At 39.3% G+C, this 24886-nt stretch overlaps 1 protein-coding gene across 12 annotated transcripts in view; it reads left to right on the top strand.

The window, feature by feature from the left end:
- The first annotated feature begins 1330 nt into the window (after nucleotides 1-1330).
- YAP1 (Yes1 associated transcriptional regulator) overlaps nucleotides 1331-24886 on the top strand; it is a 109513-nt gene continuing 85957 nt past the window's right edge. For 3 of the 12 annotated variants that reach the window (XM_081239676.1, XM_081239677.1, XM_081239675.1), the window contains exons 1-2: nucleotides 1333-2228; nucleotides 5063-5313. In XM_081239676.1, the coding sequence (XP_081095802.1) occupies nucleotides 1902-2228; nucleotides 5063-5313 (578 nt within the window). In that variant the 5' untranslated portion in view covers nucleotides 1333-1901. Of the gene's footprint in view, nucleotides 2229-5062; nucleotides 5314-24886 lie in introns of all 12 variants that reach the window. The other 9 variants (XM_081239680.1, XM_081239682.1, XM_081239686.1 and 6 more) reach the window with 8 other exon arrangements.

The raw sequence follows: 24886 nt of genomic DNA, 5'->3' as shown, positions 1-24886 counted from the left end.
AGGGCATGTCCTGGCTGGAGGAAGAGTTTATTTTTTTGCTCAGGGGACCTTTTCTTGTTTAATCCTGTTTACACATCTGTTTCACTAGCGTTGCAGACAAAATCATTAAAACAGGAAGCTAGTTTTCTTTAGAATGAACTAATGGATTTAAAATCAGAGTAATGTTGCATAACCCTTTTAATATACGAAAAATACTGGATTGCTTGAATGGACGCATTGTATGGTATGGAATTATATCTCAGTAAAGCTGCTTTTTAAAAAATCAGAATGTATGAATTAAAAAACAAATTTTGGGGAATTCCCTGGCGTTCCAGTGGTTAGGACTCAGTGCTTCCACTGCAGGGGGCACGGGTTCGCAAGAGGCGCTGTCAAACAAAAAAACAAAACAACAAAAAAACCCCAACAAATTTTCATTGCTTTTGAGTGATTTCAAGTGGACTCCTTGCATATATGACACTGCCACAAAGAGAACCAGGTGCCTGGGGTGAGCTCCGCACCCGTTCATTTCTTATTCGGTCAACTTTCAGAGAATCCACCCTTGAGCCAGGCACAGGGATAACAAAGAGAGGTAGGCTCCAATCCCCTCAAGGATGAAAGACAGGTACACCGAGGAATGCTTGTAACCGAAGTTAAACACTGAGTTTTTCTGTTGAGGTTTTCAAGACTATGTTTCAAGTCTGAGCACTAAAAAAGTTTTCACTTTTAAAAAAAGCAATTTTTGGTTATTTAGTAAATCACACTGAGTCACAGATCTAGTCTTAAAGCTTCAAATCACAGAAATCGTTTATCCCTTTCAAGTGGGTTTTGAATATTGAGTGGAAAAAAATCAAGTTAATGTTAAGAAAAAATGGACCCTGATTAAAATCAATGTCTGTTACGGGTACCATTTTAAATCCAACCTAGTTTGAGGATTTGAGCCCACACTGACACTCCAGTTAGTCAAGTCGGGCTAACGCGGGGGGGGGTTTAAGTGGATTTACACGTCCCCTCCCAACTTCTTTCGGCCTTGGCTATTTCGCATCTCGGGGCGAGCTGGAAGCCTTTCAGCCTTTCCCGAGAACTGGCGGGGAAGGGGCCGGGCTGGGAGGGAGGACTTCCTGCGGCCAAGGGCGGCCGCGTTCGCCGCAGAGATCAGAGCTCCGACCCAGACCAGACCCAACGTTGGTCGTCGGGTCGGCCGCCCTCCCGGCGCGGATCGCCAGGCACGCTCCCCGCCGCGGCCGCCCCCAGGCCCTAGCCCCGTGAAACACTGTGGAGGCCCGGCCCGCTGGCGGGCTGGTCACGTGCGGCCGGGAGGGGCGTTGGAGGCCGGGAGTCTGCAGGAATGTAGTTAACTTGCAGGGGAAAGTTTCCCTCCGCGGACGTCCGCGGATCCTGTGCGGGCGGGCGCGCAGAGGAAGGAAGAGCCGGGAGGAGGCGGAGCCGCGAGCGGCTCGGGCGGGCGGTTCTCTCAACTTTAGTTTTGGCGTCTGAGGCGAGTTTCTGTCTCAGTCGGGCGCAGCCGCCGCCGGGGAAAAGAAAGGGAGGAAGGAAGGAACAAGAAGAGGAAATAAGAGAGAAAGGGGGAGGGGAAAGGCAACTAGCTGTCCGGCATCCGTCAAGGGCGTGAAGGAAAAAAGTTCTCGGGCGCGCAGGTCCGGGGCTCTCGCAGCCCCTCCCGAGGCGCAGCCGCCAGACCAGTGGAGCCGGGGCGCAGGGCGGGGGCGGAGGCGCCGGGGCGGGGGATGCGGGGCCGCGGCGCAGCCCCCCGGCGCTGAGAGCAAGGCGAGCGCCGCTCCCGCCGCCCAGCGCCGCCGGCCCGCCACCCTCGCCGGTTCTCCCATCTCGGCCCGTCGAGCCGGGGCGCCCGGGCGGAGCCCTCGCCCGCCTGGTCGGGGTGCGCGTCGGGGGAGGGAGAAACCATGGATCCCGGGCAGCAGCAGCAGCAGCCGCCTCAGCCAGCCCCCCAGGGCCAAGGGCAGCCGCCCGCGCAGCCCCCCCAGGGGCAGGGCCCGCCGTCCGGGCCCGGGCAGCCGGCACCCCCGGGGTCCCAGGCGGCACCGCAGGCCCCCCCCGCCGGGCACCAGATCGTGCACGTCCGGGGGGACTCGGAGACCGACCTGGAGGCGCTTTTCAACGCCGTCATGAACCCCAAGACGGCCAACGTGCCCCAGACTGTGCCCATGAGGCTCCGGAAGCTGCCTGACTCCTTCTTCAAGCCTCCAGAGCCCAAGTCCCACTCCCGACAGGTAACCTGGCCGCCCCTCTCCCCACTTTCCCGTCGGGCGGGCCCCAGGCCCGGGGGCGCTCGGGAGCGGCGGCCGCGAGCCCTGGCCGCGGAGGGGGGTTCCGGGAGCGCTAGTGAGGTGGGGATGGGGGCTCGCGGAGAGGCGGGGGGACTGGAGGCGTCCCGCCGGCCGCGGCTATGGGCTCCTCACTCCTCCCGGAGTCCGGGGCCGAGATTTGTTTTTCCCCTTGTAGTTTCTCTCTGCGGTTGCAGCCCCGGGGGGGCGTGCTTTTCCCTTCCCTTTCTTTCTTCCTGGGGTTCCCGGGAGGTTGGCGGGAGTGGCAGGGGAGGTGGGGAGGAAGGAAGGGGGTGGGGAGAGTCGGGCCCGGGCCGCGGTGGGCTTGCACAATGCGCGCGCCTCCGCGCTCCGCACCTTCGCTCCCTCCGCCGCCGCCGCCGCGGGGCCGGGGAGGGGGAGGGGGGCCTCTGGCATCTGTGTGTGGGTGAGCTGCCAGCGGCGGCCGAGTTTGTGAAGTTGAGCCCTGGGCCCCCTTTCCTTCGGGGCCTCTCGGTCCACTTCAGTCTCCTGGGGAGTCAAATAATTGTTCTCTTGTTTTCCAGTGTTGATTAGGGGTGGGGGTTGAACCAGTCCATTTAGTTTCTCGCTCTTTCTCCCCCTCCCCCTCCCAAAAGCATTTATTTTCTTCGCGGCCCCGGCGCTTTCTGAATACAGGATCCAGACTTTCCTGGAAGTTGTTTATGGAGTTAGTGCTTTCACCCCTGCCCTTAGCTAGCGCCGTGGAAGTCGGGCAGGCTTACCCTTATCAAACTTAGTTGGTTCACGTGTTGGCTTCCCCGTTGGAGACTATTATTTACAGTTTGCCGAAATGCTTTTATATTAGCCACATCTACACGTTGCGCAGGACCTGAGTTGAGTTTTACCGTGCTTTGGTTTTAACAGAAGCCTTTGATAACGCACTGCAGGTTGACTCATAGGCCGAGTCCTGCCTAGTTCAACTGTGATTAGAAGTTAATGTTTGGGAAGTGATGACTAATTCGAGGCTCGCCATTGCTCTTTAATTCTTATTGAGGATATGAACATGGCTGTTCCACATACACAACGTTCGATTATTTTGTCAACGTGATCCAACATTAAAGTGAAACTATTATGAAAGTGTTAATTAACATTCTGACCGGTCCCAGAAGATTTGTTTAGTGTAGGTTTTTCTTTCTTTCCTTCCTTTTTAAAAAAGAGCTTGCTTCAGGCTAAACTTCAGCATAGGAACTTTGTCCAGAAGTTAATTGGTTTTCCAAATACTGCGATGTAGTTAGTCCACTCGGCTGTAACTTGAGTGGAAAGAACAGTTATCGGCCCACTCCCATCGCCCCTCCTATTTGCAGCAGGCCTGTGGTGTGTTCTCCTGCCTCAGACCAAGGGGTTTTGGAAATCAGAAAAACTCACTTAACCTGCTGACAAAAACCTGGGTTAAGAAAGAGGAAGGAAAAACAATTTAGCAGCTTACCCCAAATACTTAAATTGATAAGAAGTAGACTTAGGTATGCTTTTTTCTCTTAGCCCTGGAAATGAGTTTCTGGACTCATTATGGGGAAAAATGTGTTGGCATTGCACGCCACAGTCTACACGACTATGCTGCTAGTTAATATGTTTTGAAAGTATAATACCCATAGGAGATTGAATTCCCCATTTTGTGGCATCTATAAACTGTAAAGAATTGCAACTAAAAAGTGTACTTATTTTTCTAGTAAATAATTGCACAGTAATTTATATCCGCAGTTTATGGATTCATACTATTCATAATCTACTGTAGTTTTGTTTGTTTTAATGCCTTTTTTAACCGTGTCGTACCTCTATACGTTTGACTTTTATTTCTGCTAATGAGTCCTAATTCAAATTTATTCTGATTGGAAACTCAGAATGTACATGTTTTAACATCAAGCCATAGATGCGTCTGCTGATTGCTTTTAGTCTTCCTTACTTGCCTATATGAATCTAGGAAATGCAAACTTTTTGATAATCAAACCCTAACTCTTCAGTTAAGGAATTTTAATAACTGTACTAGATTATGAATACTACAAATATGGGTTGTAAATACTATTGTTCACAAATTATTGGATATAAATTCATATACACATTTTTCCATCATGAAAAAAAGCTATTTAACAAATGAGAAAACTTGAGGCTCAGAGATTATGATATTGTTCAGTGTCACACTAGCCAGCTTGGACTAGAACCCAGAACTTTAGGGTCTGAGTTCAGGATTTTTTCTGCTACTACACAGTTGTAAATATGTTTGTAAATTCTTAAGTTATATTGTAATGGAATTGTTGGCATCTTTATCATCTAGGTACAAATATATGGCTGGGTTTTTATTTCATTCATTAGGAGGCTTTTAAGAATATTCGGATGTTTCTGGATCTTTTGTATTCCTTAAAAGTTGTATAAATTTTGATGGTTGCTTTATTGATGACATTTGTCCATGGTGAGAAAAAAATGACAACTGTTGTGTGTTTAGGGCTTGGCTTGGAAAAAACATTAACTATGTAAAACCTAGTTTAAAAAAAAGAAAGAAAAAGAATCCATAGTTATATTCCTTGGGTTTTGTTTATACCTAGAACATTTTAGAACTTGGAAAAGCACCCACACTGCCTTGGCCTTCACGTAAACATTTAAAAGTATCCATCTGCAAACCTATATTCCTCTGTGTCAAATATTAAATGTTGAAATGTGCCTTTGGATTTAGAATTTCATTGCAACCAAATATCTATCTAAGAAATCTAAAGGTACTCTCTTTGAAAACAAATTTTAAGAAATCTTTGTTTTAATATTCCTAATAGGCCAGTACTGATGCAGGCACTGCAGGGGCCCTGACTCCACAGCATGTTCGAGCTCATTCCTCTCCAGCTTCCCTGCAGCTGGGAGCCGTATCTCCTGGGACACTGACACCCACGGGAGTAGTCTCTGGCCCAGCAGCTACACCCACTGCTCAACACCTTAGACAGTCTTCTTTTGAGATACCTGATGACGTACCTCTGCCAGCGGGCTGGGAGATGGCAAAGACATCTTCTGGTCAGAGATACTTCTTAAAGTAAGTGAAAATAATGGTAGGAGATAATTTTCTGGTACCAAGATATAAAATGTCATTTATTTTTATATTGTACTTAATATTTATGTCAAGCTCAGTTATATCTTCCATAATTTTTTTTCAGTTCAGTATGAGCTAAATACCTTCTTTAGGTAATGTTTTGAAAGCTTTATGGATTCCTGGTTCATAACCTTTTAATAATCTTTATTTTGTGGCAATTTGGATGTTCTCCTTTTGAGTTTGTGCCAAACCTATTAACTAGCCTAGCTCAAAACTGAAAGGATACCATGAAGAATTTCAAATTGTGAGAGTTTGGGGGCTGGCATAGGTTTATGAAATATGTGCAGTAATACTTACCTTTTTAAATAGACATTTTACTGGTAGAAAAGAACTATAAAAATAAGGAGGAATTCCCTAGGAGTCTAATATTATAGTACTTTAGGTTGTGAGATGACAGACCCTTTAGCTGCAGTTTGATGTGATTTATCAGTTTGTTTTTCCCTCAAAGGGTAAAGAGAAATATGAATTTTCCCGCTTGATATACAAGCGCAGTGGCAAACTTCTTCGAGCTAGCAGGTCTTCAAAACAGAGTCTCTCTTCTCTGGGAAAACAAAAACAAAGCCATTGGGTTATTTGTTTTTATTAGCCTTGTTTTTTGTGTGTTTAAAAAAATGGCAAAATTTCATTGAGGCTGAAAAGATCAAAATAGAATTTTGTCCCTTCTTGTTTTGAAATTATAGGTAGGACCTTAATATTTTTATTTGGTGTGTTTGGAATAAGTATATACAAAATGTTTCCTAAAAATAATTATTATAGACTGAAATTGGTGTTTTCAAGAAGTTGCTTAGTTAGTACTGTTTAATCATGTTGAGATAATAAAGTAAAAAACAGTCCAAGTTTTGATTGTGATCCGCCCTGACAGTCTACTCCTAAGGGAAATGTAACATTTATTCATTAGGTCAGATAATACAATAATGATATTGTTTTGTTGTGTGTCTTAGTATTTTATATTGATTGTCTTTTGGGGCAGATTGTTACTTTGCAGTGTAAGATAACAGTTTTGTGACAAGCTTATTTAGAAGAGCAGAGGGAAAAGTTTGATCTTAAAAAGTTTCTGCAGTTTTTTTGCCCCTTTTCCTCCAACTTTTTTCTTATATTTTAAATTCGTTTTCTGGTGTCCTGGTATCCATTTCAAAGGGTCAGGTTTCAACCAGAACAATAAAGGGCCTGAGACTGGAAGGTACACACAAGTCTGGCAGACTCATCTGCATGAGCAAGATTATTTGTTCTCAAGCAGACATCCAGAGTAAATGATTGAAAGAGCTACTAGCTGTGAGGGATGTGTCTTGAAGGGAAAGGAGTGGAAACAAACCAGGTTGTTAGGAAAAGAAAGGCTGTACTTTTTTGAACCTCTCCCTGCTGGGTCACATGCTGACCTGGGGAGATTTTTAAACAGTTTAATAGCTGGCTTGCCCCTCTCTTTTTTGGTTGATGTTATAGCTAAAAGTCTATGATTAAAGAGCTCCTCTTTTAGTCTTTTGTATCTTGTAATAATTGCTTCTAGGTGACATGGGCCTACATTTTTATTATTTTGAATGATCTTTTTGTTTTGACCTGAAATGTTCTATACTTCATTTTTTAGTTTCCAATAGTTCCTCCTTTGAGAAGTGTTTCTCTCAAAGATGGATTAATGAAGGGTATACACACACACACACCACACCACCCCAAGCACTCCGCTCAAGTGAGCCTGTAGCAAAGGTAAACTAGGACAAAATGATACAAAAATTATCCCATATGGGTAATGGTTACCATGGAAATGAAAAACTGGGAAGAAGAGAGATAAATATGATTATTCTTTAAGATTTTTGAGGGACTCTCATGTGGAAGTAAAATTAGATTTATTATATGAGAAACATGAAGATTTTTGACACCATGGAATAATTTTCTCATATCAAACCTTCAGGAATAGAAATGTTTTCCCTGTTAGATGGATCTTGGTCAGTAAAAGCAGGCAAAATCATGGATTATTTGGTACATGTCAGGAAATGTAGAGAAACAACTAGTTGTTGTCTTGTGACCTTAGATGAATGACTTTGAAGTCAGTTGGCCCATCCTATTGTTTCAAGGCAGCATAATTACTGAAGGATTATAGGTAGGCAACTATTGGGATTTTTAAAGCCCTGCCTAGGTCAGTGAGATTTTCTGAGGAAGACTTGTACCTTAGGTTGGCAAGTGATAAGGAGGAAGTATGGTACTGGCTACATTTATCAATGACACATATTCAAGTTCTAGTATGATTCTGAAGTATTTTTAAAAAGCTTAGTCTGTATATTGGGTATATTTGTTCTACTGAATTTACTGTTTAAAACTAATTTCAACATTGTGTATTGAGCTTTATTTTAAAAGAATTCTTTTATTGCTCTGAGAATTATTGCATTCTTCATCTGTCTTATAGTTTTCCTACAGGAAATAGTTCTTCAAGTAGTTGGTCAACAACTTCCTATTTCTTTATAGGCTGCTGAATAACTTCCTGAATTAGTATTCTATAATATTTCTTGTTACAAGGAGTGCTCTTACTTCTCAGATTTATTTTATTGACTCTGATGCCTTGCAGCTATTACCACATACAAAGAACTTCTTGTGTAAAATGTACCATATAGGACCTTATAATTTGATTTAAGAAATCTCATCCAGCAATTTTAGAAGTGTGGAGATATGCATTGTTTTAATAATCTTCTAATTTTTAAGAAGTCATTTCTGTTTCATTTCTATTATCTATCGTTTTCTGAATAACTGGCCTCAGTGTTTTTAATCCTTGAAGATTCAAGGTTTCTTGTGGCTGGGATTTTATTAAGTTATATTGAGTATCTTGATTCACAGTTTAAAAAGGTACTTTTTTTCAGAGATTTTTTTGCGTTCCGCAGCATATAACTTAGCCAATATTCCAACATTAAATGAACTTACCTTGCAGGTGTTATTAATTGCTACAAATGGTTTAATTCTTTTTCTTTTGACCATGTATCTTGTTTCAGAAATGAATGCTCCACTGCCCTAATTAAAGCTACTTCAGACATGTATCAATTAAAGGAAATGAATTAAACTGTTTCTTGTTATAGTAATTTGGTCTTGCTGCTTCTCCCAAACACTTGCCCAGCAGAAGACTATGAACACATACAGTGTATACATTGTTACTGTAATAAAGATTAGATGTTTTAAAAAGTAACAGTTTCATTGAGAGTAAGGCTGTTCTTTTTTTTTTTTTTTTTGGTTTCTTGCTATATCAAGTGTAACCCAAATGATTTCCCTTTAAAAATGAAACGCTTGGGGCTTCCCTGGTGGCGCAGTGGTTGAGAGTCCGCCTGCCGATGCAGGGGACATGGGTTCGTGCCCCGGTCCGGGAAGATCCCACATGCCGCAGAGCGGCTAGGCCCGTGAGCCATGGCCGCTGAGCCTGCGTGTCCGGAGCCTGTGCTCCGCAACGGGAGAGGCCACAACAGTGAGAGGCCCGCGTACCGCTAAAAAAAAAAAAAAATGAAACGCTTGTAATATTGCCCTTAACTGTTGATTAAGCTGCCAAAAGAAAAAAAAAAACCATAAACAGTTGAAATTGCAATCACAAAACATTTCCCTTATATAATAAGTCAGTAATACTTCAGTTTTAAAAATCCGAAAGCAGAGTATTTCCCTATTTGAGGGAAGGACTGTCCCTGCCCATTTATCTTGCTGATTGAGGCTGAGTGGAGAAAGAAGATAAAAGTATGCCCTCAGCTCTCAGAAAAAATGCTTGCTTCTGCTCGGTGGGTGGGCACCCCGGGGAAGAATGGCCCATGGTGCCACAGTGATTTAGGTAGAAAAACGCTGGCGAAACTGTTGGATACGGTGGTAGAAAAAAAAACAAAACAGTCGGAAGATAGTGGATGTGACAGTAAATAGAACATAGAGATTAGTTTATTTCCTGGGGGAAATAATGAGTATTTTTAGAGTGAACTAAAAAAGTACTTAACCTTTATCAAACTAGATGCTTAATTTCAGCAAACTCAATTAGCTGCAAGATGGTAGGCAAATTTTCTTTAAAAAGTAACATTGAAAGCATGTTCGTCCCCCAAAGCTTCATGTTAACTATAAAGAAAAAAGCCTAGGTAATATTCAAATAGTTGAAACTTTAAAAAGTTTTTGAAACCCTGAGATCAGTCTTCATTAGTAATGTAGAAAAATATGTTTTACATTATAGTTGGAAAAATAATGTAAATTAGCATCCCCAAATAGTAATGCTAGTATGACTCTGAAATGTGTTTTACCTTAAGACTTTTGGGAAGAGGTAAACTCTAAACCTAACCTTTTAGTTGTCAAAATATGTAGTGAAGTTTAGGCTTAGGGCAAATCAAAGTGAAGTTGTTTTAAAAATCAGTTAAGATTTAAGATTATTCAAACTGAATTTGCTACCTTCAGTAATAGCATAATTTAGCCATTAATTATGACTTGAAAGTTTAATACTAGTTGAGTAGCATTGTATAAAGGAAGGTCTTAAAGAGCCGTGTGGTTCAATAACTATGGTTACTAAGTGATGCACTTTTTACAAGAAAGGCTTCTGATTCGAGGATTGATCGGAACTTCAAGCCACGAAAGGGACGTTGCTGTTTTTATGAAGAAGAATTGCTTCGTGGTTCTGCTCAAGTACTGAAGCACCACGTTTCCTGGGAACAAGTACTGCTACCGTGGAAGCACTTCTATTTGCGTAGGGCTTCACCTCTTCTAAAAGCAAACAAAAACAGTTTGGTATAAAGCACAATGGGTTTTTTTTTCCCCTTCTCTTTAATATTTTACACAAAAGTGGTCAGTAGTTTAATCCTTATTTGGCTTTTAGCATGAGAAGAATCATAATCTTTAACACATCAAATAATAAGATATTTCTCTGAATAATGTTGCAAATTAACAAAATAATGCAAATAGGCGTATCTATTTAAAATATTGCTGTTTTCTTCCACCATATATTTTCAATGCTTTATTTGTGGTTAGTGCTGTTACTTACCTATTTTCACTTTAGTGTGCTTTTTCTCCTCACAGGATAGTGTTAGTCAATAGACTTTTCAGATTTTTCAGCTGGGTCTTGCTTTGGGGGTGGTGAGGGTACATTTTGTTAAAAGCTCCTTTCTTCCTCTTGCAATTTCTTACTTAACCCAAGGTGAGGAGATTTTTGTTTATTTTTAAAGTAAGGTCTTTCTTTATCCGATAAATATACGTTTTAGAGAATGAGCTTTTTGATACATGCATGAAAACTTACTATAGACTAGTTGATCTGGGCTTCAGAGTAAAAATGGCTTTCTTCAGAGTGCTACTTTGTGCTTTCACACAATTGAGTGTGGATTTAGGAAGTTCTTTGAAATTTAACTTCTCACATATCCTGAAGTGACTGTAGTATGAAGCAGGGTTTTGGGAAGGAGCTAAACCCTATCTAGGAGGTGGGGGTAAGAGGTGGATTTTTTTTTTTCTGTACAAGCATGAATGTGGGGTTCTTTTGTTTTATATTTATAAAAGTTCTTCCTTCCTTCTCTTCTTTCCCCAAGTATCTGATTTCGTGGATTTTTAATAAGGTGTATTTTTTTAATTACAAAAGTAACACATGTTCATTAGAGAGAATTGGAAAATTCAGGAAAGGAGAAAGTTTGGGAGGAAGCACCTAGATTCTTCTGCCAAGGAGAGATGGTTGAACATACTTGTTTATATAGTCTTATCTATAAACATATATTTTGAAATTTAATTTTAGGGGAGTAACATATACATAGATTCAGAAAATCCCTTAGTGCTATTAGGGTTACAATGAAAAAGAGCAGTTTTAACTCACTTTTCTTTATCTATGGCTTGCATTCTCCAGAGGCAAACATTTCCAACTCCTTTGAGATTTCCCCCCTTTTAAAAATTCCATATTTATAGAACAAGCTACACTACCATTTAATTTTTATTTTTATTTTATTTATTTATTTATTTATTTTTTGCGGTACGCGGGCCTCTCACTGCTGTGGCCTCTCCCGTTGCGGAACACAGGCTCCGGACGTGCAGGCTCAGCGGCCATGGCTCACGGGCCCAGCCGCTCCGCGGCATGCGGGATCCTCCCGGACCGGGGCACGAACCCATGTCCCCTGCATCGGCAGGCGGACTCTCAACCACTGCGCCACCAGGGAAGCCCTAAAATTCATTGTAAAGATTACATTGTTTGGAAACTCAGTCTTCAGTGTGAGTGGTGCCCTTTAAAGTTTTGCAGTATAGTTGCCCTAACTGTCCTTTGGTCCTAGGAAAGATTTTTTTTATTAGTTCCTGGATAATTTCTTCCAGTCTTTTTAATCTCTTCGCTGTTTCTGTAATTCCTTCTTGTCAGACTAACTCTTGAATTTTCTTATCTTTCCCGCCTTTTGTTATGCTTTCTGGGAGATTCCTTTAACTTTAGCTTTTAATTTTTCAGTTTTTTTCCCCCCCAAAAAGGTATTTATCATTCTTAATTTCCAGGGAATCTTTTCTGAGTTCATTGTTCCTTTGTTATTTTTAATAACATGCTGTTCCTATTTCATGGATGTAGTAATATAATATCTCTCTAAGGATATTATAGTGAGTATTTCTTTTTAAATTTTTTCTGCTTTCAATGTCTTAAGTAGGCTTCACTGGAGAGTAATATAACAGGAACCAGCCAGGCCCTGATGTTGTGGGAGGCCCTAAATGTCATTATCTTTGTTAGGTTCTCTTGTAGTGGTCAGTTTTTCCAGATGAAAATCTGTCAGTCCCCTCTCTAGAGAGCATTGCTGGTGGTAGTGGGTGTTAAGATGGAGAGCCAGTGTTTTAGGGTTGAGAGTGTGGGGTTTCATCCTTGCTCTTGGCTGTGCCAGGTATGTGAATACAGATCCTCTTAGTCTACTTCTCTGGAACATAAATTTCCCATTTCCTGCTTAGGTCAGGGAGGGGGTGTGCAATAGGTTTTAAAAAGTTCTATGTAGGCTTGATTTTTGTGAATCCAATTTTGCAATTATTAGGTTGAGTATATAAAGTTGCCAGTTTTCTAAGCCCCAAACAGTAACTACTGACAATTTTATATTATTTGACTTAAATATTACAGGCTCACTTGTTTTTAACTAGTTTTTTTTTTTAACATATTTATTGTTTGTTTATTTATTTGGCTGCGCTGGGACTTAGTTGTGGCGTGTGAACTCTTAGTTGCAGCGTGCCAACTCTTAGTAGAGGCATGTGGGATCTAGTTTCCTGACCAGGGATCAAACCCTGGGCCCCCTGCATTGGAAGCACAGAGTCTTAGCCAGTGGATCACTAGGGAAGTCCCTACAGGATCACTTTTAAATCAGTACTTAAATAAATGCTTTTACCAGGCAAATGATTACTTCAATGACATTGGTCTTCATCATCAGTTTTGCTACTTTAAATCTTCCTGTTAGATTTTTCTTAAAGCGGGGAACTGTGTACTTTGACACCGGGGTGCTTGGCATCCAGCAGTGTATGAATTTGTTCAGAGGGTTTGGATTCTGAAATAGTGTGAAGGGGCAGAGAGACTGGAGACTTAATTCCTATTTGTACATAGAATAATGGAGCTGATCCTATCTGTTTTTATGTCATTTTCAAGTTTTTTGTCTAGTATACACAACTTTAAAAAGTTGGGCTTTAAAGTAAAGTAGCCTTATGAAATCAGTGCATCTGTTTTCTTTCATTCCTTCCTTTCAGCTGGTTTTCATCAATATAGATGGTAGGATAAAGAAAATATTTATGCATATCTAAGTTAATTAAATAGTTATTGGTATACTTATGTAGGTTAACCCCCAGAGGTGTATAACTTGGTTTTATCTTAGTTTAGGTTGTTGCTTTCCCTAGCAAGTGCTCTTTTGATAGCTCAGAAAAGTAGCCTGTGCTCTCTTCAGTAGGCCATTGTAGATGTCATAGAGTAACAGTAATAAAAGTATTTTTTACATATAAACTTACCATGGAGATGTAAGTAGTTAGAATTTTATGAAAACTGGGTTTAGGTTAAAATGGATTCACCATAGGTAGTAACAGAGATGTGTTAGGACCCTTTGTTGTTGATCTCAAGTGAAATTTCTTCAGATCCACTTTTCCAGCAATCTCTTCCTTGAGTATTTAAAAAGCAGTTACATATGGAAATTTTTTTATAGAAGAAGAGGAAGCAAACCTTTTAAAATCTGCATAAAATCTTAATTGACCAATGCAAAATCAGACCAGAACACTCTAACATCAGAGAAGAGTGCTAAATGATACTGAAAAGGCGGATACCTGGGGGTTTTAAAAGGTATTAAGTTGAATGGGGTAGAGGAATGGAACAGAATTAACACAACTTAGTTAAACAAGTAAAGAAGTGTGTTAAAATAGCAAAGTACTAATGTTAGAAATGAGCTAAATGAGATTTCTGAGACCTTGCCTGGAACTAATCCTTACCAGTGATAGGGTCACAGTTAAAATTTACCAAGCTCTCCTGGCTAATATTTTTTTTTTCTAAGATGGAAAAAAAAAAAATCTGGGGAAGAGTGGGCCAAAATACAGATGTTTCTGTTTTTCCTCTACACATGTTCAGACTGATACAGGTTATGTTTCTGAAATTGTGTAGTCTGGATGAGCTCCAGATGATGTAATAGGATCACTGTTAACCCCTCCCCACCGGAGGGTGTTCAGACTTTCCTGTTAAGACTGGTACAGATCTCTTCTTGTGGGTGATACAATAATCACTGTTTCTAGACAGTGATATGTGAAATTAATATTATTGTCCTCAAACACAATATTGTCCTTCAAACACAGAAGACAAAGCATGCCCTTTGTGTACCTGTCTATTCTTCAGTTTTCAGTTAATGCCCATCACACTACAGATAAGAATTTGCCCAGCTCCTTCTACTCCCTCAAACGCAGGGTGATTTTGCTCAAAAAAGACCCACTTGGTTCTGGGTGGTGTGTGTTAGGTCACTTACATTAACGTGGCTGTGGTTTCTTTCACTCTGCTTATTCTTAGTTATCTTCTTTGAATTCAGTATATGTGCTTAGTGGTCTCTTCATTTCATAAACACTTAACCTCTTGGTTTTATGTAGCAGGCATTGTTTAAGGGTTCACTGGGTTCCCCTCTGTAGAGCTGGGACAAAGTTAATAATATATCAGTCTTGATAGACCAGGTGGGTCTCAAGACACCATTCACTGCAAGTCATCTTGTTTACCTTTTCATTGCTAACTATCTCTCAATGGAGAAGCTGTGGAGGCTAACTAACTATAAGCTCAGTAAAGATAGATTTTGCCTTCTCTGTTCAGCCTTGTGTATGTAGCTCTTGATGTATTTATTGGTAGATGATGTCCCTTAGGCTGCTCATTTATTTCAGTTTATTGGTTGATAGTCACCCTGATTAATGCCTATAGTCCCTGCTTAATTATTATTGCTGTGTAACTCCATGCTAAAAAGGTGCTAGAGTGTTTACTTGTGTATTTTTAAAGTTAATTTTGTAAATTTGAGATTACTCTTAAACTCAAATAACTACAACTATTAAAAAAGATAATTGTGGGACTTCCCTGGTGGCTCAGTGGTTAAGAATCCGCCTGCCAGTGCAGGGGACACGGGTTCGATCCCTGGTCTGAGAAGATCCCACATGCCGCAGAGCGACTAAGCCCGTGTGCCACAACTACTGAGCCTACACTCTGGAGCCAGCGAGCCACAACTACTGAGCCCGCATGCCTCAACTACTGAAGCCCGTGTGCCTAGAGCCCGTGCTCCACAACAAGAGAAGCCACCGCAATGAGAAGCCCTCGCACCGCAACTAAGAGTAGCCCCCACTTGCCACAACTAGAGAAAGCCCGCGCGCAGCAACAAAGACCCAATGCAGCCAAAAATAAATAAATAAATAAATAAATAAATTAAAAAAGAAAGAAAATTGCTTATTTTCAGGGTATAAATGAATAATAGTTCTACTTTAGGGTTACAAATTTGTTCCATGGACAGGGAATATTTGACTGCTTTAGAATTAAATGAATAAGAAATAAAATTATGTAGGTGTAAAAATGATACCAGTGAGTAGATTACTATGGGAATTCAGGGGAGAAGTAATGAGGTGGTGGCAGTGGGACCTCGAAGAGACAGTACTCAAGTTATGCTTATAGAATTAGCATTTTCAGCTCAATGAATGTGGGGGCATAGGAGGTGGGGAAACAAAGACAGCTGCAAAAAGATTTTCTGGTAACAGCCAAAGAGTTTGCCCTTCCCGCCTTGAATTATGTTTGCATCTAATATATTATGTAATGTTAATGTATTCTAATATAATATATTATACAATATATAAATTATATTTGCATTTACTTTCATCAAAATGAAGTTATTAATTGTGGTTAAATCTGCACTCTGACCTTGGGCATTTAAAAAAAATTCTAATACCAAAACACTTGAAAAACCACTAAATGGCATGGTTTTATTCACTGCTTGGGAAAAAACAAAGTTTTAAAAGTGAAGACCATCTATTACAGACCATCATTACATGAACATTGTCAAATATAGTTGTATGCCGTATGCATTTTTTAAGTTTATTTTCATGTTACAGCCTATTTAAGATTTTTTTTTTTTTGCTACTTTTTGACAATAGTATTTGTCAGGAAATGCTAGTTAAAAGGGATTGTTTTCATTTTTCTGGTACATTTAAGTTTAGCTTAATGTTTATTTGTTTACCAAGTAAACTTTATTAGAATTCACAAAATGAATATAAACCCTTTTCATTCCTTGATATTATTGCTGGACAAATTGAATTAATAGTAAAATATGCTGTTACAAGGTACAATTTTTACTTTTTAAAGTTGGTAGGAAAGCTGCTGACTGCAACTTTTCTTTCAGAGATTTAAAGAAGTTTTTAAATTAAGCTTTAGAATTTGTTTTAGACAAGCAGAATCTGATAATTTAGTCCATTGTACATTACCAAAACCAAATAAACATTTGAGTGCATATTAACCAATTTTATTAAAATAAATTGTAAAACAAATCTGATATTCTGCCTATCACTATTATAAGCTAAATTGTGTCTTTTAAAACACTCAGATTTTAAATTTATTAATAAAACTTCTATGGGACACAGAGCAGCCAGAATTCTTTACCTAAAACTCAGTTTAACGTGGTTTTGGAAGGATGTTGAGAGTTTCAGGAATGCTAGTAATTAAGAATTGAGTATAGTTGACAGCAGCATATTAGGCCATCAAGATTTCAGCTGTTTTATATTAAGCCACATGGAGGTCACTTGCTCTCACTGGTTGACTTACTAAACTGGGCTGCCATACAAAAAACCATGGACTGAGTTGCTTAAACTACCACCTAGTACTTCTCACAGTTGTGGAGGCCGTGGAGTCTAAGATCAAGGTAGGTTTCATTCTGAGGCTTGTTCTCTTGGCTTGTAGGTGGCTGCCCAGTTGGGCACAGAGGTTTCCTTACGTGTTGGTGGGAGCCTTCTAGGGGGATGAAGGCAGAAGCTGCAAAACCTTCTGAGGCCATTACATAATGTCACTTCTCCTACATTCTGTTGGTTGAAGCAAGTGACAAGGTCAGTCAGATTCAAGGCCTTGGGAAGTAGACTGCCTCTTGATGGGAGGTACTGCAAAATATGGTGGCCGTGTTTTTCAGCCTACCACACTTGGATTGGAAATTTTCTAAAAATAATGTTCAAGATCGGTGAGTTATCTGAGGCCTGAAAATCTCAGGGTAAAGCATAATGTCATCGGGAAAACAGTTTATACCGTTAACATGTAAAATCTCATTTTTGGTGAATAATATAAGTTGGTAAGTGTTTCCTCTTGAGATGCCATCAAATCAGTCAAGTTATTTATAAACCGTTCAGTAAGTTAGCCAGAATATGGGCTTTTTGATTACAAGTCAGCATTTATATTTAAGACCATGAATTCTAATTGACATCTAATTGTAACTCTCCTCTAAAACTTGACTCTGGTGTTTTATTTTAAAAAACTGCCTTATTTAAATTAACTTAGGCATGAACTCACATGGAAAATTGTAGCAGAAATGGAACCTGGATTTCCTGATACCTACTTGTGTTTGATTTAAACACTACATTGCTGCTTTCTTTCCCTACCTGAATTCAAGTAAGAACAATCTTCATTGTTATTGCAAATAGATTTGAGTTTGTTAATTGACTGATCATTGAATTTTTGTTGATTTACAGACTAGTAAGTTATCTGAATTATCAAGTTACATATATGTGAATATCTATAAACATAAGTAGTGCAGGAGGTATGAGTGCTCACAGTTACCTTAGAAGTTTATATTTATGGGATTGCTGCTTCTCCAAAGTGTTTTCTGTGACCACACCACAAGTGTCTAGGTTTCCAGGTTGCTTATGAATGGACATGTAGGAGCACTGCTCCACTGGGAGTTAATAAAGACATTCTCAAACATTTAATTTCAAACTTAGTATATATCCCTTTTTCTAAAGGCCTATAAAAACAACAGTTCTTTTTCCTTTTCATGAAATTGCATGATTATAAAAACTGACTTAATCCCTTGTAATTTTTGTTACCTAAAAGTTGAATTTAAACAGTGGATCAGATTTCAGCACTGTGATTCATACTCCCAAAATGAGTAACCTGGTTAGCAGGATATTCCTACTTGTTCTCTTGAGGGTTTTTTTTTTTTTTTTTTAAAGGTCCATGGTTACTCCTCCATTTTTGGTAGTGGAGTTCTATTGGGTCTTTGAAGAGGCTTTACAAGAAAAAAGAGCAGCTATTTTTGGAGCATTTCCTCAGGCCTGCAATTTGAAGCCATTACAGCAAAGTTGCTGAGCAAGTCGGTGATGACATGCCAGCAGTCACTAAGGCCCCCACCCTGCAGCCTGGGCAGAGTAAGAGTTCAGGACTGCTGCTGTGCAGAGTTTGCCCTCTTCAATTATTGTCAATTGCTTACTTTTTAAAGAGCGGGAGGGTTTCAAGCATTCTCAACCTACTTTCTTAACAGATTATTAAGGGACTATAGAACAGAAGCTAGTTTTTAAGTTTTCAGGGAATAGTTCAACATCCAAGAACAGAGTGACTCCTCCATCCCCCCACTCCCTTTTAGTTAGTTAAAATCAGGTCACTTTATCAAATGCAGAACTTGTCTAGCAGTTTTGCTTAAGCTCACAAAAACAGATAACTATTACAGGAATTCCACGATAATGTATGTAGCCTTTAGATCTGGAGTCTATGTTTGAGAGGAGTTTGATTTTCAAAGTTTAGGTAACTTTGTTGCCTACCTAACAACATTTCTCTATAGGGTTTTTTTTTTTTTTTTAATAGTGATAGAAAATAAAACAAAATGGTCTCATTGTGGTTTTTTGTCATCAAGGGATGAAATTGGATTGTCTAAAATGTGGTTGGAAATTATGTTTGATTAGTTAACAGCAAATGATTAATTGAAAACCACTAAGCTTCAATCCACTCGGTAAAATTAGTAGCCGTTTTATCTTAAACAGGACACTTCTAATATGTGAATTTTACAAACTTTCCATTCAAACTTTTAAAACTTAGTAGCTTGTCTGTATTATAGTCTGATGTCTTAAAAAATTGAGGCGTTCCACAGTTGTCTTCATCTTTTTAACAAAAAAAAAAAATCTGTATTTTCCACTGTTCTGGATTCAATTTCAGGAAAATTTTAAATGAGAAAAATCATTTTTAGCAACACCTATAATTTTAAGAAAGCATCAGTTGATAAAATCAGGAATTATGTTATAAGAATTGAAATCTGCTTTTAATTCAAATTCTTTGAAAGTACTGACATTTGGAACTATGATAATCTAGGACAGTGGACCCCAACCTTTTTGGCACCAGGGAACAGTTTCATGGAAGACAGTTTTTCCACAGACGGGGTTGGGGGGATGGTTCAGGCAGTAATGCGAGCAATGGGGAGCAGTGGGGAGCGATGGGGAGCGGCACATGAAGCTTCACTTGCTCACCCGTCACTCACCTCCTGCTGTGCGGCCCGGTTCCTGACAGGCTGCAGACCAGTACCAGTACCTGGAGATTGGGGACCCCTGATCTAGGATATTTGAAATGGTTTTCTAGTCACAGACATTATCTATAAAAGGTGAGTTATTTCCTAACTTACTATGTCTCTACAACTCCCCTCAACGCCCCCCTCCGCAAAACAACCCATGATAGTCAACATAGACTAAAAGGAAAAAGAGAACAGTGTCATTATAGGGTGACCTCCAAATTACTAGGCCTTTTAAAAATGGCACCCTAATCGCTGAACAATCCTCTTGAATTTCACAGTTAGATTGAGTGAAATAATGAGTTTCTTAATTGTGGTAGTTAAAATTGAGAGAAATTTCCTAGTTCTGTGACCTAAGTTGAGTTTTAGGACATTTCTATATTTTACTAAATGGTAGCTTTTGGGAAACTGCTTTTTGTATTTCTTTGCCCTCCGACCCCCTAGCCCTTTTCAAGGAACTGTTTATTTATTATTTATTTATTTAAATATTGCCACACATTCCTTTTTATTCATTGATTGATTGGCTGCATCAGGTCTTAGTTGCCGCACGTGGGATCTTTTGTTGCGGTGCGCGGGCTTCTCTAGCTGTGGCATGCAGGCTCAGTAGTTGCTGCATGTGGGCTTAGTTGCCCTGCGGACATGCGGGATCTTAGTTCCCTGACCAGGGATCGAACTGGCATCCCCTGCATTGCAAGATGGATTCTTAACCAATGGACCACCAGGGAAGTCCCCCAGGAACTATTTAAATGAAATACAAATTTCTTCAAGGTTCAGCTCAAGATGTTAATTAATTCCCCTAGAGTGTCTTCCTAGATTTTTCCTAGCCCCAAGTCTGCCTTGGATTCCCCTCTTCTGGCCTCCCGTGAACCTTTCTGCATCAGGAGTATGTTTTCACTTACAACCCGTTGATATTGTATCCCCCCTGCACCTAGCATAGTGCCAGCACATACTAACTGCTCACCAGAAAATGTTGAGAATTGCTTTTCAGTGTCGTTCCCAGTCATTTTGGAAGCACTGAGTTATTTTCATCTGTTTTGATGCCTTCAGAAAGCTTCAGCACTGTGCTTGGAGCTACAGAACATACGGATTGAGAACCAAGTGGTCCCTGTCTCATTTAGGAGGCAAGGTGTGTGAAATAAAAATGGTAACAAGGAAATGTGTAGTTGACTGCTAAGCAATATGGTAAGCCCTAGGTAGTCTAGATTAGTAACCCAGAAAAAGAAGAGATTGTTGTGCTGAGTTGTTAGAGGTTTGTAGAAGAGTTTGGTCTTTGGTTGTATTTGAAGGATGGGATGGATAGGATTAGATAGAAGAGGATTTTATTCTATACTGAATATTGAGTCCTTTTTTGACTTTGCTTTATTTGTAAATGGTTTTGTAACTTGACAACATGTGATTTTAGTAAAATCCTATGTCTGGTAAAAAAAAATTTCCCTCTTGAATTTTAGTTAACTCGTTACTTGTCTCCCCCACTGGATATTACAAGGCCCAGTCAGTTCACCATTGTGTCTCAAGCACTTAGCTTAGTGTCTGGCATATAATAAATGTTTAGTAATATGGCTGGGTGGCTAATTACCTACTCGGGAGCCTTGGTTTCCTCATCTGTAAAATTACTGGATTGGAATATATGATTTCTAAGAACTTTTCCACTTCTAAGATGCTGTGAAAATCAATGAAAAAATTCACAGAAATTCCCAATCTATATATAAATGTTAAATTAACTTCCTGATGTGATGTTGTATTTACAGTGCTTTACATTTAGCATAAAGTATACTAAGTTTAATATATAAATACCACCATTAAGCAAAAACACTTAGTTATGTTGGCAATAGGAGGGGTATATTTAAAGGAGGGATTTTTCTTATTGTGACTTAGCTGTAAAGGAAAATGAAAAGTAAAAGAGCTCTAACAGTGACGTTAAGTGATGTAGGTAGAAATTTAAGATGGAATTGGTATTTAGGGCCAAAGGAGTTAGAAAAGAATTAGAAAAGAGAGGGCTGACCTTTCTAGATAAAGAATCAGTGATTAGTTTGGGGGTATGGTTTTGTTAAGAATACAAACTGATTCTAAGAAATATTTTGTATGAGAAAATACTAACATATCACTAATTGTTTATTATCTATTAAACTTAAATATTAGAAAAAAGATATTCGAGATTTAAATCAGCTCTTTCTCATTTGTAACTACTCTGTAGCACAAAAACTGAGAGGCAGTCACTGTCCCTGAGAGCCAAAAAAAAAAGGCTTTAGCTTCTGAGAGAAGAGCCAATTTATTTGTCAGAGTCACAGCATAGTAGTCCCAGACGCTTGCCATATTTTCAGAAGCTTTTCTTTATAGTTAGTTTTAACTTTGGACTGTTTTTTTTTTTTAATTAATTAATTTATTTTTTTGGCTGTGTTGGGTCTTCGTTTCTGTGCGAGAGCTTTCTCTAGTTGCGGCGAGCAGGAGCCACTCTTCATCGCGGTGCGCGGGCCTCTCACTGTTGCGGCCTCTCTTGTTATGGAGCACAGGTTCCAGATGCGCAGGCTCAGTAGTTGTGGCTCACGGGCCTAGTAGCTCCGCGACATGTGGGACCTTCCCAGACCAGGGCTCGAACCCATGTCCCCTGCACTGGCAGGCAGACTCTCAACCACTGCGCCACGAGGGAAGCCCTGGACTGTTTTGATTGTCAAATACAGCTTAAATTTTTTTTTTTTAGCCCATTGTCAGCAGTGTTTTGATTTATTTGTTCCACTGTATGGAAGGATGTTAATATTTTGTGAGTAGGATAGTGATCTATATTTATATTAAATTTCAAAGAAAAACAGTTACAGAAACTTCCTTTTGAACATGCAAAAATTTTTTATATACTACATTTGAAATTAGTGCTTTAAAGTTACATGCCTTCAATACTTGCTGTGTGAATACTTAGCAATGAGTACTTACCATACTTTATCTCATTTAGTCCTCTCCATAATCCTGTAGGTGTTTCCTATTTTATAGATTGGGCCTCTGCCTTCAAGAGGTGAAGTAACTTACAGATTCACCTCTCGAGGCCTGTGTCATTCCATCGCATGAGCTCTTTCTATTAAATCTCTTTACGATCATAAACTTTTTTTGTTTTTGTCCTACAGGTTTTTTTTTTTTGTAGACTGAGCTAAATCTACACTGTATTTATCAGAGTTTCATTCAATATTTTATACTCATTTGGTGATCAGTAAACACTTGTTGAATTAAACTAGGATGTTTTAATTTCTTTACCATGTTCCTTAAAAGAAATGACACCAGAATGGAGGAATTATCTACTCTTTCAAAAGCTTCCCGAGCGATTCTGATATATGATTCTACTTATTAAATAGTTGTTGAATTAATTGAAAAGACTTTTCAGATTGAACGTATTCTTATACACATACAGTTGACCCTTCACATCCACAGGTTCCAGCATCCGAGGAATGAAAATTTTCAGAAAAAAATATTCCAGAAAGTTGCAAAAACCAAATCTTGAAGTTGCCATGCATCAGCAACTATTTACCTAGCATTTACATTGTGCTAGGTATTAATAAGCAATCTAGAGATGATTTAAAGGATACAGGAGGATGTATGTAGGTTATATGCAAATATGATGCCATTTTAAGTGAGACTTAAGCCTCCTCATATTTTGGTATCTGAGGGGGTTCTGGAACCAGTCTCCTGAGGATACTGAGGGAGACTGTACTCTTTCATATCATTAAATACATACATCAATCTGTGAAATGAGTGGATCCTCATTTTACAGATGTTGAAGTTTAGCCACACTTCCTCCCCACCCCCCAGCTGCTGCTGATTTAAGGTCCCTTTATTAGTTTATGTGTTTGTGATAATGCATGCAAGAGTACTGTATAAACTGTAAAGGACCTAATAAATGTCGTCTTTTATTACCCAGCTTTGTTTATTGCTAAGAGCAGGTCACATGCTATAGATACTAAGGGAGAAGAGGTTACCTAGACACCTTGCTTTATCTGAAAACCAGTGTTTTAGTTGAACAAATTACATGTTAGTACTTACACATTGGATTAGAATTTGATAAGGATTTGAGTTAGGCTCGTGTTCCTCTGCCTTCTTGTAATAACTGAAAAGAGTAGCAAATTCAAATTGACACTCATTTATTATAACTTTCTTAATGGAATTGTCCTAGTTGGAATTTCCCACATCTAGGGATGTTAAGCAATAGGATTCATTTCTTTTATAGTACCTGATTAAGATAAAGTGGCCTTTATTATAAAGACATTTAAAGAATAAGCAAGTGTGTGATAGAGGGCATTCCAGCATTGGCAATCCAGTGTGAGAAGAGGCAGGATGACCTTATGGATGCCTTCTGGCTCCAGACCTGTGATCAAGAGTTCATAACTAAAGCTGTTTGAATGCTGAAGATAATGATACCAGACAAACCTATTTAAAATGAAAACTGAAAATTCATGGCAATATAAAAGATTATTTACACTCACACACATAGATAATTTTTTCCCAATTATGTACAAAATTAGTTCAAGTTATATAGTTTTATCCTAGGGCTGAATTATTTACCTGGGAGTAAAATATTTGATTACATAATTTTAAGTAGGGGAAAAAATAGTTTTATTTAGGAAATTTACCTTGTGCCATATTAGGACCTCTAATCTTTAAATTAAGACACCTGGTGTATGAATTTTAAGTAAGACTTATTGATTTTACTGGGATGCCTATTTTTAAAGTACAGAATAAGTTTCTGCTCTCAGGAATACAGCCTAGTGTTTCAAATGAGAGCTCATGTATTGCAACATTATTTATCTATTTTTGTAAAGGGCTGTTAATCACTTGGTGCCACCCAGTCTCAGTTGTGTGCTTGTGGATTGTCTACATGAAATCACTTGATACGGCCTCTCATTTCTGCAAAAATTTTTCCTATATTTTTAGCCCACAACCCTAGTATAAATCTAAATTATTTAATAGAAATATTTGAAGACCGGAAGCTTACTTTGAATAAAATCTTTATTGCAGATGTTGCCCTACCCTTTTTGGAACAGGGCAGTGTTAAAAGCAAATGTCAGTATAGTTATGAAATATAATTCATTTATCCTACCTTTGGCCAAAACACACATACACACTCCCTCCCTCCCTTCCTCCCTCCCTCTCTTTCTCTCTCTCTCCTCCTTTCCCTTTCTACTATTTCTAAGTTACAATCTTTTGCTTAAAAGAAAGATTAGTGTGTTCATTTTATTTCCATATTATATTTCTAGATTTGAAGTTTTACTGGATACTTGGTTTTTGATGGAACTGTCATTTCATTTAATCCCTCTTGAATTATTCTGCAGTAGTGTTAGCAAGAGTTGTAAACTGGAGTTCTTATTTGAAACGTGAGACTGTGACCTCTTGATCCAGAGGCCAGGAGTGTTGCCAACTGAACCAAACCCTGCTGTTTCCTAAGAATAGAAGTACTCTGCTTAATGATTGGAGTACGACTCAGCGCTTACGGTGTTTTCCTATAATTGGTCAGAATCCCAGATACACATGTTGGTTTTGTATGTCTTTTGAGTGGACAAGCAAGTATTTCTTTGTAGGGAGGAGGAGAGGGAAAATGTGAATAATTT

Source organism: Mesoplodon bidens, assembly GCF_964165515.1.
Source record: "Mesoplodon bidens genome assembly, chromosome: 7".
In the NCBI taxonomy this organism is placed as follows: domain Eukaryota; kingdom Metazoa; phylum Chordata; class Mammalia; order Artiodactyla; family Ziphiidae; genus Mesoplodon; species Mesoplodon bidens.
Note: the sequence above shows the minus strand (reverse complement) of the source record. Positions and strands in the feature narration are given on the sequence as shown.